General features: G+C 51.4%; 1 protein-coding gene and 1 long non-coding RNA gene across 3 annotated transcripts in view; both read left to right on the top strand.

Moving 5' to 3' along the window:
* LOC129135492 (E3 ubiquitin-protein ligase DTX1) overlaps positions 1–14,813 on the top strand; it is a 34,960-nt gene extending 20,147 nt beyond the window's left edge. The window contains exons 10-15 of one of the 2 annotated variants that reach the window (XM_063814317.1): positions 913–1,082; positions 3,149–3,278; positions 4,246–5,696; positions 13,252–13,338; positions 13,506–13,618; positions 14,790–14,813. In XM_063814317.1, coding sequence (XP_063670387.1) covers positions 913–1,082; positions 3,149–3,278; positions 4,246–4,452 — 507 coding nt within the window. In that variant the 3' untranslated portion in view covers positions 4,453–5,696; positions 13,252–13,338; positions 13,506–13,618; positions 14,790–14,813. Of the gene's footprint in view, positions 1–912; positions 1,083–3,148; positions 3,279–4,245; positions 5,697–13,251; positions 13,339–13,505; positions 13,619–14,789 lie in introns of those variants that run through there. The other variant, XM_063814316.1, reaches the window with a different exon arrangement.
* Positions 14,814–14,982: 169 nt separating this feature from the next.
* On the top strand, positions 14,983–18,165 carry LOC134810444 (uncharacterized). The gene is made up of 2 exons (XR_010158488.1): positions 14,983–16,252; positions 18,048–18,165. It is a non-coding gene; the product is annotated as an uncharacterized LOC134810444 (long non-coding RNA).
* Positions 18,166–18,246: the final 81 nt, after the last annotated feature.

Here is an 18,246-nt window from a genome sequence, read left to right as displayed (position 1 = left end):
TGATTGGACCCTGGGCGCCCGCCCCCCTCCGATTGGGAGAGGCAGCCCCAGGGACCCCCACGCCCGTCTCCGTGGCTCACCTTTTGTCCCCCGTGGCCACAGAGCTGGTGCCCTACACACCACAGATAACAGCTTGGGACCTGGAAGGGAAGGTCACAGCCACCACCTTCTCCCTGGAGCAGCCACGCTGTGTCTTCGATGGGCTTGCCAGCACCAGCGATACCGTCTGGCTCGTGGTGGCCTTCAGCAATGGTGCGGGGACTGCTGTGGGGCCTGGGTGAGGGTGACGGCTGAGGAGAGTGGTGGGCCCTAGGAGCCCCTCACCAGCAAGCGCCTTCAATGATTGAGCCCCTGTGGGGGCCTTTGGGAGAGTAGGTGTGGATGAATTGGGCTTTATCTAAAGGGATAATATGTGTATTGAAAAATACACACGTAGTGAACACCAAATCCCGGGAGTAGTGCAAGTGGTGGGTTTGTCAGCTGTCAAGGGCTCTGCAACCCTTTCTCTGAATCCAAGTAGTTCTTCCTTTGGACAGGGAACCGAGGCTGCGACCTGGGAGGATGTGGCCTCCTGTGGGGCAGGGCCGGTGCACTGCGATGGGGCTGGGGCTGGGGCTGGGCAGGTTGGGACTGCCCGCTGCTCCCCACTCCTGGCTCTGGTTGGGGACAAAAGGCCAGAGGGAAGCTCCCCTTCAGGGGTAACAAAGTCGACTGGGTCTGGACTATCTATGGGGGCCCTGAGGGAGGAGGTGGCATGGGGGGTCAGGGCTGGAGACTGGGCGAACACAGAACCCCCACTCATAAGGACAAAGCTGCTTTCTCCCCTCCCACCTCCATCTGTTCTCTCATCCTGCAGCCTCCAGGGGCTTCCAGAACCCAGAGACACTGGCTGACATTCCGGCCTCCCCACAGCTGCTGACCGATGGCCACTACATGATGCTGCCCCTGTCTCTGGACCAGCTGCCCTGTGACAACCCCATGGCGGGCAGCGGAGGCGCCCCCGTGCTGCAGGTGGGCCATGACCACGGCTGCCACCAGCAGCCCTTCTGCAACGCGCCCCTCCCTGGCCCTGGACCCTATCGGTGGGTGGTCCCCACCAGAGCCCTGGGACTGAGGCTGTGCTTGGGGCGGAGGCATTGCTGGGACCAGGGATGCTCTCTCTAGCATCTTTCCAGGGAGGGGTCCCCCGGCCCCGATCCTCCCCTTTGCAAGCCCGGGCTCCTTCCACTGTAGAGTCAGCAACAGTGCTCACCCCCGCTGGGGCCGGGCAAGGCCCAGGAGGAGCAGGTGGGCACCTTGGGGAGGCGGGATCTTAGTCAAGGTGGGAGGGGGCAGCTTCCCCAAAGTCTAGGCCCCTGTCCCCCACCACGGGCAGATCTGGCAGGAAACTCGGGGGCCGAGTTCAGACCCAGTCTCGTCGGTATTAGGCAGGGAGCAGGAGAGGTGGCTCCCACCCACTCTTACAGATGAGGAAACTGAGGCACAGGAGGTCAAGTGGCCTGCCAACATCGGGGTGGAGCCGGGATGGGGAAGCAGGCAGTGTGTCCAGGTCAGGACTGTCCGGACACAGGAGGAGGCGGGGTGACCTCAGGAAGACCAGGCCCAGGGGAAGCCGGGAAGGCAGGGCGTGGTGAGGCTGGAACAGCACCCCGCTCCGCCCAGCCCCCTTCTGCCCTCTCACCCACTCTCCAGGTCCACCCTCTGCCCTCCCCGCTGCCTCACCCTGGCTCAGCCTTCCAGCTCCATGCCCCGCCCCATCCCCCTCAGCCACTCTTTTCAATGCCAACCTGCCAGGTCCTTCCCCGCTTCCCAGGCCTTGCGGAGCTCCCAGCCCTGCAAAGACACAAACCAAGCCCGTCTGCGGGGCTCCTGGTGCCCTGGGTCCTCAGGCTGCTGGTGATTGAGCCCCCTGCCCCCTGGCTACTGCTGCCCCTCCGGGAGGCCTGTGACCCCTGCCCCATGTGCCCTGCTAAGCCACCTTCACCTGCTCTTTTGGCTTGTGACATTTAGGAACCAGGGCCCCTAAACCAGCATCCCCGGCCCAGGTCTGGTGTCTGGAGAGCAATTGCTCGGGGGGATGAGGGGTGGTGGCACAGGCCAAGTGGCTGGAGACATCTCAGGGGATTCTCAGAGCAGGGCCAGGCCATGGGCTGCTGCTCTTGACAGGCACCCCCACTCCACATCCATGGGAGGGCCCCAGAGGAGCTGCCTGGGGCTTGGCCCTGCCCAGGGTGGTCCCGGCCTCTGAAGCTCTCCTCTCCTCCCCCACCACCTCCCATCCCCAGGGTGAAGTTCCTCCTGATGGACACCAGGGGCTCACCCAGGGCTGAGACCAAGTGGTCAGACCCCATCACTCTCCACCAAGGTAGCGCTGGGCAGGAGGGGCGCTGCCCCCAGTGGACTCACGATCTCTCTGGGCCACCTCTGCTGAGCTGGCCACACCCCTGCTCCCACAGGGCTGGGGGCCTGGAGGCCATGTCCAAGTCGGGCCCAGCCCCCAACAGAACCTCATGCTGGGGGAGTAGGGCACCCAGCCAGCCCCCTCGGCAGGGGCACCATCTTGGCCCATCCGCAAGCGTTTGCCACATTGTGGGCACAGACAGCCTCCCCCCTCCTGTAGGGAGTCAGCCTGTGTCAGCCCCTGCTGGGAGGGAGGAAGAGGGTGTGGAGGAGGTCAGGGTCAGGGTCGGGGCTGGCTGGGGAGGCAGCCAGCTTGAGTTCTGAGCAGACCCCAAGGGGCAAGCGTGAATGTACCAGGCCCAGAAGTTTCGAGTGCCACGGCCCAGGTGTCGGGGGTGGGGGTCTCCTGGGAGACGGCTTCAGAGGTCAGGGGGTGTGGGGTGGAAGTCTTGTCATCTGAAGGCCTTGACTGCTGGGCTCCAGGGAGCAGGGCAGTGGATGAGCACGTGGGTGGGAGCAGCCTAGAAGGTAGGAGCAGGGCGGAGGCTGTGGTCCAGGCTGGCAGAGAACAGATGCTGTGCCGTCCCGAGGAAGAGGGACGGGGGGTGGGATCAGGGGGGCGCCTGGGGATATGAGACAGCCAGGCCTTGAAGCTAGGCCAGCGTGGGTGGGGAGGGAGTGAGGGAGGAGATGACAGCCAGCCCTGGGGTCGAGGGGCAGCCCCTCTGAGCAGCTGGTGTGTGTGCAGGGAAGACCCCCGGATCCATCGACACCTGGCCAGGGCGGCGAAGTGGCAGCATGATCGTCATTACCTCCATCCTCTCTTCTCTGGCCGGCCTCCTACTCTTGGCCTTCTTGGCAGCCTCTACCATGCGCTTGTGAGTGGGGACACCCCCTCGGGCCCCTCTCCCACCCAGAACCCCTCTGTTGAATTGGTCCCAGTGTCTGGAAGCCCTCCAGGCATGCCATGGGGTTTATTTTATTTTTGGTAGAGACAGGGACTTGCTATGTTGCCCAGGCTGGTCTGGAACTGCTGGGCTCAAGCGATCCTCCCGTCTCGGCCTCCCAAAGTATTAGGATTACAGGCGTGAGCCACCTTGCCGAGCCCCGTGGTTTCGAGCTGGGCAGCGCCCCTCCCAGGGCCTGTGCAGGGAACTCCCACCCTGAGTATCTCGCACCTCAGGGGTCAGTGATGGGGCCAGCAGCCCCTCTGAGGACAGGTTCGGGAGGTCCCACCTCACTCAGGCCCTGTCTTTTCAGTGTGTCCTCAGCCAAGGCCCTTCTCCTCCCGGGCCTCACCTGCTGTCTGTGGATCCTCTGGTGGTTTAGTAAGCTGACGCCAGGGTAGTCAGGGTGGTCACCTGGAGAGGTGGTCCTCCAATTGGTTCTAGAAGGGAGGAAGGAGGGATCAGAGACTGCAGGTGAGGCCAGGTGCAGTGGCACATGCCTGTAATCCTAGCACTTTGGGAGGCCGAGGTGGGGGGATCACTGGAGGCCAAAAGTTCAAGACCAGCCTGAGCAACATTGTGAAACCCCATCTCCACTAAAAATGCAAAAATTGTCCGGGTGTGGTGGCAGGCATCTGTAATCCCAGCTACTCGGGAGGCTGAGGCAGGAGAATCGTTTGAACCCGGGTGGCGGAGGTTGCAGTGAGCTTAGATCACACCACCACACTCCAGCCTGGGTGACAGAGCCAGACTCCATCTCAAAAAAAAAAAAAGAAAAAAGAAAAGAGAGAGAGAGATTGCACATGAGGGAGCTGGGAGGGAGGAGAGCAGGCCTTGACCCAGCACGTGCCCCATGTGGCAGGGACATATGTCTCTTCCTCCTCCTCTCCCCGCCCAGCTCCAGCCTGTGGTGGCCGGAGGAGGCCCCGGAGCAGCTGCGGATCGGCTCCTTCATGGGCAAGCGCTACATGACCCACCACATCCCACCCAGCGAGGCCGCCACACTGCCGGTGGGCTGCGAGCCTGGCCCGGACCCCCTCCCCAGCCTCAGCCCCTAGCCTGGCCTCTTTGCATGGGGCTGGGGGAGATGGGGCGCCGGGAGTGAGTGCATGGTGCTTTGTCCCAGCTCCTGCACCCACAGGCCCCCTCAGGGCTCCTTGCCTTTCCCCGCCTACCAGCACACCCCGTACCCTGCCTGGAATCCCAGCACCAACCCCCCTGCCTCTCCTCTGCCTTTCTGGTTTCTCTCCCTCTCCAAGCATCTGTAAGTTGCACTCAGGAGGGTTTAGGGGAGGGCCATGGGTAGGCTGGCCAGTCCCCACCTCCATCCCCACCTCTGTCTCACCTGACCTCCTGCGAGGGAGGCTGGAGACTGTGTGGACAGGCCGCCCTGACCGCAAGCTTCCAGACCCTGGGAGGAGGCCTGCAGAGGACTGTGCTTTGCCTGATGCAGGGAGCTGGGCCCATCCTGGGGCCTATGAGACCTGAGCCACCCTCCGTCCCCCATCCCACACATCAGTGGCTGGGCAGGGTGAGGATTCAGAGGCGTCTCTACTGCCCCTGGGCACAGCACCTTTCTGAGAGTGGGACTCTCCATGGTCATCTGACTACCAATTCTGGCCACCACCTCCAACCCTCTTGCGCATATGGATGGCTCTAGCCCTTATCCACCCCCTCAAGCATTTATTAAGCATCTGCTGTATGCCACATACAGGGTTAGACTTGGGGCTTCAGGCATAGCCGGTCCTGACCTTGGGGAGCTGCCTTCTCTAGACCTGAGACGACCACATGTCCAGATGTGACCTGTTGCTGTCGGGGGTCTGTCAGGCCCTTAGACCGTCACCCCAGTAGGCTCTCCAGGACCCAGGAGCCTCCATCACCTGGAAGGACCCTCTGTGCAAAACCTCAAGCGTCCATCTGTGCACAAGGCCGGTGGTTCCCGTCGTCGCCACTCGGGGGTTGCCGGTGAGCCGCAGCCAGGCCGCCTCACGGCCAGTGCGCATGTGCGCTCCTATTCGCTGCCCCTTCTGCCTCCGAGGCGGTAGCAGATGCCACGTTGGCGGGGTCGGTGAAGGTCAGGACTCTAGGCCTCCCTCCGCCAAGCCAGAGTGATGAGCAATCACGCCTGAGAGCCCACTGCGTGCCATGCAGTCCGCACAGCCGCAGCGATTTTCTAGATGGAGAAACTGAGGCTCAGTGACTTGCCCGCTGCACTCTGTCCACGGCCGCTGCACACGCCCCCTTGGGCTGCGCTCCCGGACCTTCTAATGTGACCACGGCTCCCGGCATGCAGGCCCTGCCAGCGGAGGGAGCCCGGTGGTGACCCTTGGTCTGCAGCCCTCTTTGGAGGTGAGTAAATGCGGTCTGGAGCCCACCCTGGCCTGAATGGTGCCCCTGCTGGGACAGGAAATTTATACCGGGAGCCCAGGGCCCTGCTCAGCTTCTGCCCCATGGGGTTACCCCGAGCCTGTCCCTTGATTGCTGTCCCGGCTTGTACTTTGAGGTGCCCCCATCTCCTAGGAAAATCCACACATGCATTTCAGGGCCAGGTATGTGGTTTAGGTAGTGCTCCCTCCCAAGCAAGCCCTTGAGCCCCTCATCTCTGGAGGCTTCTCCTCCATGCTGGCTGCACCCCCACCAGCCACCAGAACCCCTTCAGGTATAGACAGAAACAGATTCAGTCAAATTCCTTGGTGTCCCAGGTGACGTCTGGCCAGGGGAGCCAGCCCCTTTAAGTTACACTATTGCATGGCTCACACCCGGAATCCTAGCACTTTGAGAGGCTCAGGCAGAAGGATTACTTGACCCCAAGAGTTCCAGACCAGCTGGGGCAACAACATAGTGAGACTCTATCTCTACTAAAAATGAAAAAAAAGATTAGCCAGGGGTGGTGGTGTGCACCTCTAGTCCCAGCTACTCGGGAGGCTGAGGCAGGAGGATCACCTGAGCCCAGGAGTTTAAGGCTGCAGTGAGCCGTGACCATGCCACCGCACTCCAGCCTGGACAATAGAGTGAGACCCTGTCTTGAACGAACAGGCCAGGCGCAGTGGCTCACACCTGTAATCCCAGGACTTTGGGAGGCTGAGGTGGGCAGATCACTTAAGGTCAGGAGTTAGAGACCAGCCTGGCCAATGTGGCAAAACCCTGTCTCTACCAAAAATACAAAAATCAGCAGGGCATGGTGGTGGGGGCCTGTAATCCCAGCTACTCGGGAGGCTGAAGCAGGAGAATCACTTGAACCCAGAAGGTGGAGGTTGCAGTGAGCCGAGATCTTGCCACTGCCCTCCAGTTTGGGTGACAGAGCAAGACTCCGTCTCCAAAACAAAACAAAACACACAAACAAACAAAAAAACCCCACCACGGTGGAGCCCAGGTCCCTCTGCCTGGAACTGAGAGAGAGTTAACAGACAGCCTTGGTGTCTCATGCCTGTAATCCCAACTTTGGGAGGCCAGGGCAGGCGGATCACTTGAGGTCAGGGGTTTGAGAGCAGCCTGGCCAACATGGTGAAACCCTGTCTTTGCTAAAAATACAAAAATTAGCCTGGTGTGGTGGTGGGTGCCTGTAATCCCAGCTACTTGGCAGGCTGAGGCAGGAGAATCACTTGAACCTGGGAAACGGAGGTTGCAGTGAGCCGAGATCGTGCCACTGCACTCCAGCTTGGACGACAGAGCGAGACTCCAACTCAAAAAAAAAAGACAGAGTTAAAAGACCACCTCCCTGTCAGTGACCCTTCAGCAGAGACTGTCTCACGCTGTCCTATCCAGACCCAAGACAGTTGGCTAGGGGCCCAGCCCCGGAGAGGTATGACAGGGAGAAGGAGAAGGAGGGGGCCGTTGGTGTTTGCTGTGTGAAAAGATGAATTAATCCTCCCAGGGTTCAAGGACCAGCTAGGAGCAGGATTGCCACGGCTTTTTTTTTTTTTTAAACATGGAGTCTCACTCTGTTGCCCAGGCTGGAGTGCTGTGGCGCGATCTCTGCTCACCGCAACCTCCACTTCCCAGTTTAAAGTGATTCTCGAGCCTTGGTCTCCTGAGTCGCTGGGATCACAGGTGCCTGCCACCACACCCAGCTAATTTTTGTACTTTCAATAGAGATGGGGTTTCGCCATGTTGGCCACAGGCTTTTGCATGTCCTGGGGCCCTTCTGTGTTTGTTCTTACTGTCACAATCCGTGCTGATGCCAGGCGCAGCGCCAGGGACTTCCCATGTGAGCCTGCAGCTGCCCCTCCCTTCTGCACAGCCTCTCTGAGCCCACTGAGGAGCTGCCGTCACCCTCAGGAGCCGCCTGGAACTTGACTTTGGAAACACCCTCTAAACAGATCTTGGAACCTAGGGTGTAAAGACTGAATCATAGTCCAGGAGCCCAGGGGAGGCTACTGGCCCCCACTGAGAGCCAAGGGGGCTTCCTAGGGGTTCTTTCTTTCTTTTCTTTTTCTTTCTTTTTTTTTGAGACCGAGTTTTGCTCTTGTTGCCCAGGCTGGAGTGCAACAGTGCGATCTCAGGTCACTGCAACCTCTGCCTCCTGGGTTCAAGCAATTCTACTGCCTCAGCCTCTGGAGTAGCTGGGATTACAGGCGCCTGCCACTACACCCAGCTAATTTTTGTATTTTTAGTAGAGATGAAATTTCACCATGTTAGCCAGGCTGGTCTCGAACTCCTGACCTCAGGTGATCCATCTGCCTTGGCCTCCCAAAGTGCTGGGATTACAGGTATGAGCCACCACGCCTGGTCCCTGGGGTTATTTCTGAGCTGACTCTTCTTTTCTTTTCTTTTCTTTTCTTTTCTTTTGAGATAGAATCTTGCTCTGTTGCCCAGGCTGGAGTACAGTGGCATGATCTTGGCTCAGTGCAACCTCCACCTCCCGGGTTCAAGTGATTCTCCTGCCTGAGCCTCCCAAGTAGCTGGGATTACAGGTGCCTGCCATCATGCCTGGCTAATTTTTTTGTATTTTTAGTAGAGACAGGATTTCACCATGTTGGCCAGGCTGGTCTTAAATTCCTGAGTTCAACAGATCCTCCCACCTCAGCCTCCCAAAGTGCTGGGGTTACAGGTGACAGCCACCATGCCTGGCCTTGAGCTGAATTTTGAAGGGCAAATGGAAGAAGGAGGCCGAGGCAGGAGGATCTCTTGAGCCTAAGAGTTCAAGACCAGCCTGGGCAACACAGCAAGACCCCATCTCTAAAAAGTTTTTTTTAAAAAGAGGGAAGAAGGAGAGAGGAGGAGAGAGAGCTACTCAGAGAGACCAGGGGTGTATGCGGTCCTGTTCTGCAGTGGCACCCATGGTGGCCAAGGGGTGGTAGCAGGGATTGTGGGCTGGGAAGAACCAGATCTGAACCAGGGCAGACAAAGAGGATTGGAGAGGAAGAGTTGGATTCCAGAAATATGCAGGAGGTGGCCACAGGAATTGGGAGATAAGGCAGAGGGAAGAGGCCATGCCCAGTTTCTGATGTGGCCTGGGCGTGAATGCAAAAATTGGGGTCTTCTGTGCTTTGCAAGTGAGTGCACCACCACAGTTTGCTTTACGGCAAGGCCCCAGGAAAAGGGGTTCTGGGGATGTCATCTCAATGGCAGGTGTGTTCCATAAGAACATTAATACATCGTTAATATTTTTGAAAGACAAGACTGGGCATGGTGGCTCACACCTGTAATCCCAGCACTTTGGGTGGCTGAGGCAAGTGGATCACTTGAGCTCAGGAGTTTGAGACCAGCCTGGGCACCATGGCAAAACCCCGTGTCTACTAAAAATACAAAAAATAGCCAGATGCGGTGGCTCGTGCCTGTAGTCCCAGCTACTCGGGAGGCTGAGGCAGGAGAATCGCTTGAATCTGGGAGGCAGAGGTTGTAGTGAGCCGAGATCACACCACTGCACTCCAGCCTGGGCAACACAGCGAGACTCCATCTGAAGAAAAAAAAAAAAGAAGAAGAACCCAAGGGAGGGGGCACTGCCCAGCACAGGCACAGTCCCATCAGGCCCTGGGGAGCCATGCCAGGGCGTTCTGCCCAGCACAGTCACACCTAAAAGGGTCCTCAGCTGAACCCCATCCCCTTGAATACCAGCTCGTGACGGCTTTGAGCAGAACATGTCACGGGAACGGCATTGTGCAGAACTTTTTATTAAATGGCATTTAAAATATTCCCCAGGACTGTGTAGTTGGGGAAACACCACAAAATCCATTGGCCCGGAACATAATGGCTCAATGGTTCGAAACAAATGCATTGTTAAAAAGGAAAAACAGCAACTGTTGCGGGGTCATGACTTGCAGTTGACTCAGCAGGCCAAACATCAAAGGAATTCGGATGGCAGCAGGTGGGCACAGGCAGCCAGGAAGCACCCCTCCCTCGCTCTCACTTCCAGCGATCGCTTTACCTCCCTGGAGTGTCTATGCCACCCATTTCTCTCCATCATCCCTGCAATCCCCAAGCAAGAGCCACCTTGGTCTCCCGCTGGGATGTCCGTGGCTCCTCTCTAGCTGAACTCTCCATGTCCACTCCTGCCCGTTGCCCATTCCCCTCTCAGTATCCAGAGGGACCAGGTTCTTTGTTCTTTGTTTTTTTTTTAAGATAGAGTCTCACTCTGTTGCCTAGGCTGGAGTGCAGTGGTGTGATCTCGGCTCACTGCAACCTCCAGCTTCAGGTTCAAACGATTCTCCTGCCTCAGCCTCCCAGGTAGCTGAGACTATAAACGTGCGCCACCGTGCCTGGCTAATTTTTTTGTATTTTTAGTAGACGGGGTTTCACCATGTTGACCAGGCTGGTCTCAAACTCCTGACCTCGGGTGATCCACCCACCTCGGCCTCCCAAAGTGCTGGGATTACAGGTGTGAGCCACTGCACCCAGCCAGGACCAGGTTCTAAACCTGATCACATCGCACCTCTGCTCCCAACATTCAGGAACTTCACACTGCAAGAACAGAATCTAGGTTCAGACAGGTGTGGTGGCTCACATCTGTAATCCCAGCACTTTGGGAGGCCAAGGCAGGCGGATCACTTGAGGTCAGGAGTTCGAGACCAGCCTGGCCAGCATAGTGAAATGCCATCTCTACTAAAAATACAAAAATTAGCCAGGCATGGTGATGGGTGCCTGTAATTTCAGCTACTTGGGAGGCTGAGGCAGGAGAATTGCTTGAACCCAGGAGGCGGAGGTTGCAGTGAGCTGAGATCACACCACTGCACTCCAGCCTGGACGACAGAGTGAGGCTCTGTCTCAAAAAAAGCAAAACAAAATAAAACATACCAACATCTAATCTCTATAAAATATTTTTAGAAGTTATCCAGGTGGGCCAGGTGCAGTGGCTCATGCCTGTAATCCTAGCACTTTGGGAGGCCAAGGCGGGTGGATCACTTGAGGTCAGGAGTTCAAGACCAGCCTGCCCGACGTGGTGAAACCCCGTCTCTACTAAAAAAAAATACAAAAATTAGCCGATTACAGGCATGAGCCACCCCACCAGGCCATGCTTTCAGTTTTCAAGAAAGAAGACACCATTGTTGCCAAAGATTTTGGTAATTTGAGAGATACAATGTATGTTTTCTCCAAGTGGATCCTAGATAGTAAGGATCTGTTGAATTTGAAGTATCTATCCAGAAGTATTTTGGGTACATGTTTAAGGATTGTAAAACAGTGTTTCTATTTCTGGATATAATAAATGTATTTGTTAATATAATAAATGAACAGATTAGACCCATAAACTATTTACAGTGTTGAGTCATTTCCCACAGTTAAAATCAGGATGAAAATATATAGCTGAATACTTGCTTTGTTTCTTGTACCATTTCTTTAGTACAGAACCTTCTAAGGCCATCAAACCTATTGATCGGAAGTCAGTCCATCAGATTTGCTCTGGGCCAGTGGTACTGAGTCTAAGCACTGCAGTGAAGGAGTTAGTAGAAAACAGTCTGGATGCTGGTGCCACTAATATTGGTAAGTTTGGGAGAGTTTTAAGCCACAAGAAATGATTAGTGGGTGGTGTTGTAGTCAAGAAACATTTGTTATTGAAATAAGACTATCAAGTGTTGATGTAGTAATAAATTATTATTTTTAAGTTAAAGTTAGCACCTATTATGTGCCTAGTACTTAGCTAGGTAGTAATAATACTAACAACAGCTTTTATTGTGTTCTTATGGTGTGCCCGGCAGGTGTTATGCTAAGAATTGCACAGAAATATCTCATTTAATTTGCAGAATAGCTGGGCATGGTGTTTCACGCCTGTAATCCTAGCCCTTTGAGAGGCCAAGGTGGGGGGATTGCTTGAGGCCAGAGTTCAAGACCAACCTGGCCAACATGGTGAGACCTCATCTCTATTAAAAAAATAAAGCAGGCCAGGTGTGGTGGCTCACACCTGTAATCCCAGCACTTTGGGAGGCCAAGGTGGGTGGATACCTGAGGTCAGCAGTTTGAGACCAGCCTGTCCAAAATGGTGAAACTCTGTCTCTACTAAAAATATAAAAATTAGCCAGACCTGGTGGCAGAAGCCTGTAATCCCAGCTACTTGGGAGGCTGAGGCATGAGAATTGCTTGAACCTGGGAGGCAGAGGTTGCAGTGAGCCGAGATCGTGCCACTGCACACCAGCCTGGGACAGAGCAAGACTCCGTCTCAATAAAATAAAATAAAATAAAATAGGCGTGGAGTAGTGGCTCACATCTATAATCCCAGCACTTTGGGAGGCAGAGCAGGGCTGATCATTTGAGGTCAGGAGTTCAAGACCAGCCTAACCAACATGGTAAAACCCTGTCTCTACTAAAAATACAAAAAGTAGCCAGATGTGATGGTGCATGGCTGTAATCTCAGCTCCTCGGGAGGCTGAGGGAGGAGAATTGCTTGAACCTCGGAGGTGGAGGTTGCAGTGAGCCAAGATCAGATCATGCCACTCCATTCCAGCCTGGGTGACAAGAGCAAAACTCCATCTCAAAAAAAAAAAGAAAAAGAGAAAATAACAAAATAAAATAAACATAAAAAATTATTAATCCGCTGAGTAACTTTATGAGATAGAACTTATTATCTTCATTTTACAGATGAGGAAATTAAGGAACAGGAAATTTCCTTTTTTTGGGATTATAAAGCTAATAAAATAGGATCCAGGAAGTCTGATTCCAGAACCAGTTGTCTTATGTTTTTTTTTTTTGAGATGGAGTTTCGCTCTTGTTGCCCAGGCTATAGTGCAACGGCACGATCTCGGCTCACCGCAACCTCCGCCTCCCGGGTTCAAGCAATTCTGCCTCAGCCTTACGAGCAGCTGGGATTACAGGCATGCACCACCACACCTGGCTAATTTTGTATTTTTAGTAGAGACAGGGTTTCTCCACGTTGGTCAGGCTAGTCTGGAACTCCTGACCTCAGGTGATCTGCTCACTTTGGCCTCCCAAAGTGCTGGGATTACAGGCATGAACAACCGCGCCTGCCCCCCTTTCTCCTTACTGGGTATGTTAAAATTATTTCTTTCAAAAGAAAAGGCTGGTCAAAGTGCAACGGTGTTAACCACTAATTGATCACAACCAGTTACAGATTTTTTTGTTCCTTCTCCACTCCAACTGCTTCATTTGACTAGCCTATGGACAAAAAAAAAAAAAAAAAAGAGGAAAGAAAAAGCTAAACTATTTAATCTGGGCTAGTAAATGGCCAGAAAGGGCTTTATAAAAATGAAATATACAAAATGATACTCGTACGTTTAACTAAAGGTATAGTTATGACTCTTCAATTTGCATATGTTATAAATAATATCAATATAAAAGCTTATAGCATGGGTCCATTTTTTTTTTTTTTTTTTTCTTTTTGAGACGGAGTCTCACTGTCTCCCAGGCTGGAGTGCAGTGGCGCGATCTCGGCTCACTGCAAGCTCCGCCCCCCGGGTTCATGCCATTCTAGCATGGGTCCATTTTTAATAAATACATAAATATTTAAACTTTCTAGATCTAAAGCTTAAGGACTATGGAGTGGATCTCATTGAAGTTTCAGACAATGGATGTGGGGTAGAAGAAGAAAACTTTGAAGGCTTAAGTAAGTTGACTTTTTCTAATCCTATTATAAAATAATTGGGCCACATGTCTCAGAATTTTGAGTAACACTGTCTTGGGAAACGCAAAAACAGTTTTTTCAGCCAGTTACTAGATATCATGTATATCCGTTGTTTTAGCACTTGAGGTATCTTAGTCCTTACTTTACAGTCTCTTTCAGCTCTGAAACATCACACATGTAAGATTCAAGAGTTTGCCGACCTAACTGAGGTTGAAACTTTCGGCTTTCAGGGGGAAGCTCTGAGCTCACTGTGTGCACTGAGGTGATACAATGTTTTTATCCATTCACTTGACCCCTTAGAAAAACCTCTCAGAAAGTTAATTGGAATCGTTATTATTTACAATTTTCTATCTCGGTATCTCAGCTTCTAGCTTCTGAATTCTGTTTTGTCTCACTGCCAATCTAAGTCCTAGTACTTCTGAAATGTGGGAAATAAATGAATGAAATGAAGCAAATAGTATTGTTAAAAAAAATGGTTACCCTTATTAGAACAGTAACTTCTCAATTTTAACATAACATGTAGGTAATAAGTGATAGTTACCACTGCTTTTCATCATCAAATTTTAGGGAAACATTTCACCAAAGCACTATTTAATTATAGCACAGATACTAAATTTTTATAATTATATTTATATATATATGTGTGTGTGTGTATATATATACACATATATGTGTGTGTGTATATATGTGTGTGTGTGTATATATATATATATATATATTTTTTTTTTTTTTTTTTAGACAGAGTCTCACTGTGTCACCCAGGCTGGAGTGCAGTGGCACAGTCTCAGCTCACTGCAATCTCTGCCTCCCAGGTTCAAGTGATTCTCATGCCTCAGCCTCCTGAAGAGCTGGGACTATAGCGTGCATCACCACTCCTGGCTAATTTTTGTATTTTTAGTAGAGATGGGGTTTTGCCGTGTTGCCCAGGCTGGTCTGGAACTCCAGGCCTCAAGTGATCTGCGCTCCTCGGCCTCCCAAAGTGCTGGAATTACAGGCATGAGCCACCGCACCCTGCCCTACATATACATTTTAATTATAATATCTTTTGGATTCTTTAAAAATTTAAAAAAAAATTTTTAATACTTTAAAAAATTATTTAAAACAATTTTATTTGAAGAGTAATAACAAAACAAATCTCTATTTGTGAATAAATAAACCTTGAGATCATTTATGGTTTTGCAATTCAACCTGAAAAATGAAATCAAAGCTTTTATCAAAACAAAGCATGTTTAGTGCTCTCTGTCTCGCTGTCTTTTAGGTGCCAAACCTTAGATTTTATGATGACTCCTCAACCGTTTAGATCTTGGTTATCTCAGAGGGATCATCAGCTTTTTAAGAAAGTTTTGAGAGAAAAGCAAGTGAAGAAAAGCGTAGTCAATGCTCAACATCACGGGTCTCTCACTGAACACACCACGCCTGGTATTCTCTCACAGCGATGTCACCATTTCTACCTGCCACGCATCGGCGAAGGTTGGGACTCAACTGGTGTTTGATCACGATGGGAAAATCATCCAGAAAACCCCCTACCCCCAACCCAGAGGGACCACAGTCAGCGTGAAGCAGTTATTTTCTACACTACCTGTGCGCCATAAGGAATTTCAAAGGAATATTAAGAAGGTACAGTAAATTAATCCTGGTTTTCAAGAGTATTGGTTAATGCACATGAGCAAAAGATTTACTAAAGATGTTTATTCTTCAGTTGATTCTCTTGCCATAATCTATTGAGAAATGCTTTATTTGCATTTCTCGTTAAAGACTTAACATTGAAGACTTAACTTTAGGGTGATTTACTTTTTTCTTTTCATCACATAGTGTTTATTAGGACTGGGCAACATAGTGAGACTCTGTTTCTATGAAAAATTCAAAAAAAAAATTGACTGGGCATGGTGGCATCCACTTGTAGTTCCAGCTACTTGGGAAGCTGAAGTGGGAGATTCACTTGAGCCCAGAAACTTGAGGCTGCAGTGAGCTATGATTACGCCACTGTATTTCAGACTGGGAGACAGAGTAAGACCCTGTCTGGAAAAATATATAAACATATATATTTTTTATTTTTATTTTTTATTTTTATCTTTTTTTGAGATGGAGTCTCACTTTGGCGCCCTGGCTGGAGTGCAGTGGCACGATCTCGATTCACTGCAACCTCCACCTTGCGAGTTTAAGCGATTCACCTGCCTCAGCCTTCTGAATAGCTGGGATTACAGGCGCGCACCACCACACCTGGCTCATTTTTGTATTTTTAGCAGAGACAGGGTTTCACCATGTTGTCCAGGCTGGCCAGGCTGGTCTCGAATTCCTGACCTCAGGTGATCCACCCACCTCGGCCTCTCAAAGTGCTGGGATTATAGGCGTGAGCCACCATGCCTGCCTTATGTACTTATATTTTAATGAGACTATTTCTCTCGGTTTTCTGATAAATGAGTTACTGGAACCCTTATGAATCTGAATGCAAAAGAAACAGCTAAATGTTATGTAATTGTTGTGTTTAAAAACCAGATTATAAAACTATCTGTATTATATGATTACAGTTTTATAAAAAGAAAACAACGGCCTAAATGTGTATAGTATAAAGGCTGGAAGAGTCAGCACTTTCATGTTCTCAGCGGTTATCCTTGGATGTGAGATCTCATGCACTTTTTGCTCTCTTCTTTGTGCCTTTCCATTTTGGATGTGTATTTTTTACAATCTAAAAAGTTACTTAAACATATGCAGCTAAAAACTTTTTTTACTCGTAAAGCGTTTGGTGCTAATTTTAACTGTTCTTTTTTTAGACAGAGTCTTCTCACTCTGTCGCCCAGGCTGGAGTGCAGTGGTGTGATCTTGGCTCACTGCAACCTCTACCTCCTGGGTTCAAGTGATTCTCCTGCCTCAGTCTCCCAAGTAGCTGGGATTATAGGTATGTGTCACCATGACCAGCTAATTTTTGTATTTTTAGTAGAGATAGGGTTTCACCATGTTGGCCAGGCTGGTCTTGCACCCCTGACCTCAAGTGATCTGCCTGCCTCGGCCTCCCAAAGTGCTGGGATTACAGGCATGAGCCACCACGCATGGCCTTTTTTTTGAAGCTTTTTTTGTAAGTCAGCTAGCAAGAACACAGGAAGAAATACTCAAATCTCCCTTACCCAGCTGGGGGCTATGTCAGGTTTTATAAGCATAGGGTAATGAGTTGTGATTTGATTGGATCTTGCAATAAAGTAATGCTGGGAGGTGTGATCTGACTGGATCCTGCCATGGGGTGACACCAAAACTCAATCTGATTGGATCCTGGCTCCTGCCATGGAGTGTCCAGTTCTTAAATCAGTCTCAGCTCTTCAGGCCGAGCTTTTAGTTTCCACTCCGTGGTTGCATGCTTGGTTAACCTGGGCATGCACAGGGTACATACCCTTCAACCTGTGGGTCCATGGCAATTGAAAAACGACTGACAACCTCATTACATAAAAGTTGAACTGAGCCAGGTGCAGTGACTCACACCTGTAATCCCAGCACTTTGGGAGGCCAAGGCAGGTGGAGGTCAGGACTTCAAGACCAGCCTGGCCAAAATGGTAAAACCCCGTCTGCACTAAAAATAAAAATATTAGCCAGGTGTGGTGGTGCACCCTCATAATCCCAGCTATCTGGAGGCTGAGGCAGCAGAATCACTTGAACCTAGGAGGTGGAGGTTGCAGTGAGCTGAGTTCATACCATTGCACTCCAGCCTGGGTGACAAGAGTGAAACTCCATCAAAAAAAAAAAAAAAAGTTGAACCAGATTTGGTCTGATGCAGTTACAGATCTACAAACCTCACCCCCACCCTCCTGCCAACACCTTCCACTCCTCATTCTTGAGGGATTAGGGATGGAGGTCATGCTTCTGCTTCGACTTCATGCTGAGCAGGGCACTGAGTCCCCTAAAGTGAAAGGAATGAAACTCTTGGGCTTTTGAGTTCAAATGAGTTCTGGGGTCACCTGGAGTAGCTTGAAAGGCTGGTATTGTTGTAATACAAGCTGAAGGTGGAAGTGTTGGAGCCTGGAGGACAAACAGCTCACCATCCATTTAAATAAATAGGACCAAAAAGTAACAGAACAGTGGCCACGAGGGGCCCCAACAGAGGAAGAAACCAGGTGAGGTGCGGTATAGTGGACTCGACTGCCTTCTAAATCTCAGTTGTTGGCCGGGTGCAGTGGCTCATGCCTGTAATTCCAGCAAAAGAAAAGCCGAGGCAGGGTGATCACGAGGTCAGGAGTTCAAGACCAGCCTGGCAAACATGGTGAAGCCCTGTCTCTACTAAAAATACAAAAATTAGCTAGGCATGGTGGCATGTGCTGTAGTCCCAGCTACTCGGGAGGCTGAGGCAGGAGAATCGCTTGAACCTGGGAGGCGGAGGTTGCTGTGAGCCGAGATTGTGCCACTGCACTCCAGCCTAGGTAACAGAGCAGGACTCCATCTCAGTCAATCAATCAATCAATCAATCAATCTCAGCAGTTGAACTACCCTTGACATGGTTGAACTCTGTATCCACACCCAAATCTCATGTCAAATTGTAATTCCCAGTGTTGAGGGAGGGACCTGGTGGGAGGTGATTGGCTCATGGCGGCTGACGTCCCCCTTGCTGTTCTCGTGATATTGAGTGAGCGCTTGTGGGATCTGGTTGTTTAAAAGCGTGCAGCCCTCCCACTTCACTCTCTCTGTCTCTCCTGCTCCAACATGGCCAGACGTGCCTGCTTCCCCTTCGCCTTCTGCCGTGATTGTCAGTTTCCTGAGGCCTCCCCAGCCATGCTTCCTGTACAGCCTGCAGAACTGTGAGTCAATTAAACCTCTTTTCTTCATAAATTCCCCAGTTTCCAGTAGTTCTTTATAGCAGTGTGAAAACAGACTAATGGCCCTTCTGGTTGAAGGAATGCAGCCATTCTG

This window comes from Pan troglodytes, chromosome 6 (genome assembly GCF_028858775.2).
Source record: "Pan troglodytes isolate AG18354 chromosome 6, NHGRI_mPanTro3-v2.0_pri, whole genome shotgun sequence".
NCBI classification, from domain to species: Eukaryota; Metazoa; Chordata; class Mammalia; order Primates; family Hominidae; genus Pan; species Pan troglodytes.
Note: the sequence above shows the minus strand (reverse complement) of the source record. Positions and strands in the feature narration are given on the sequence as shown.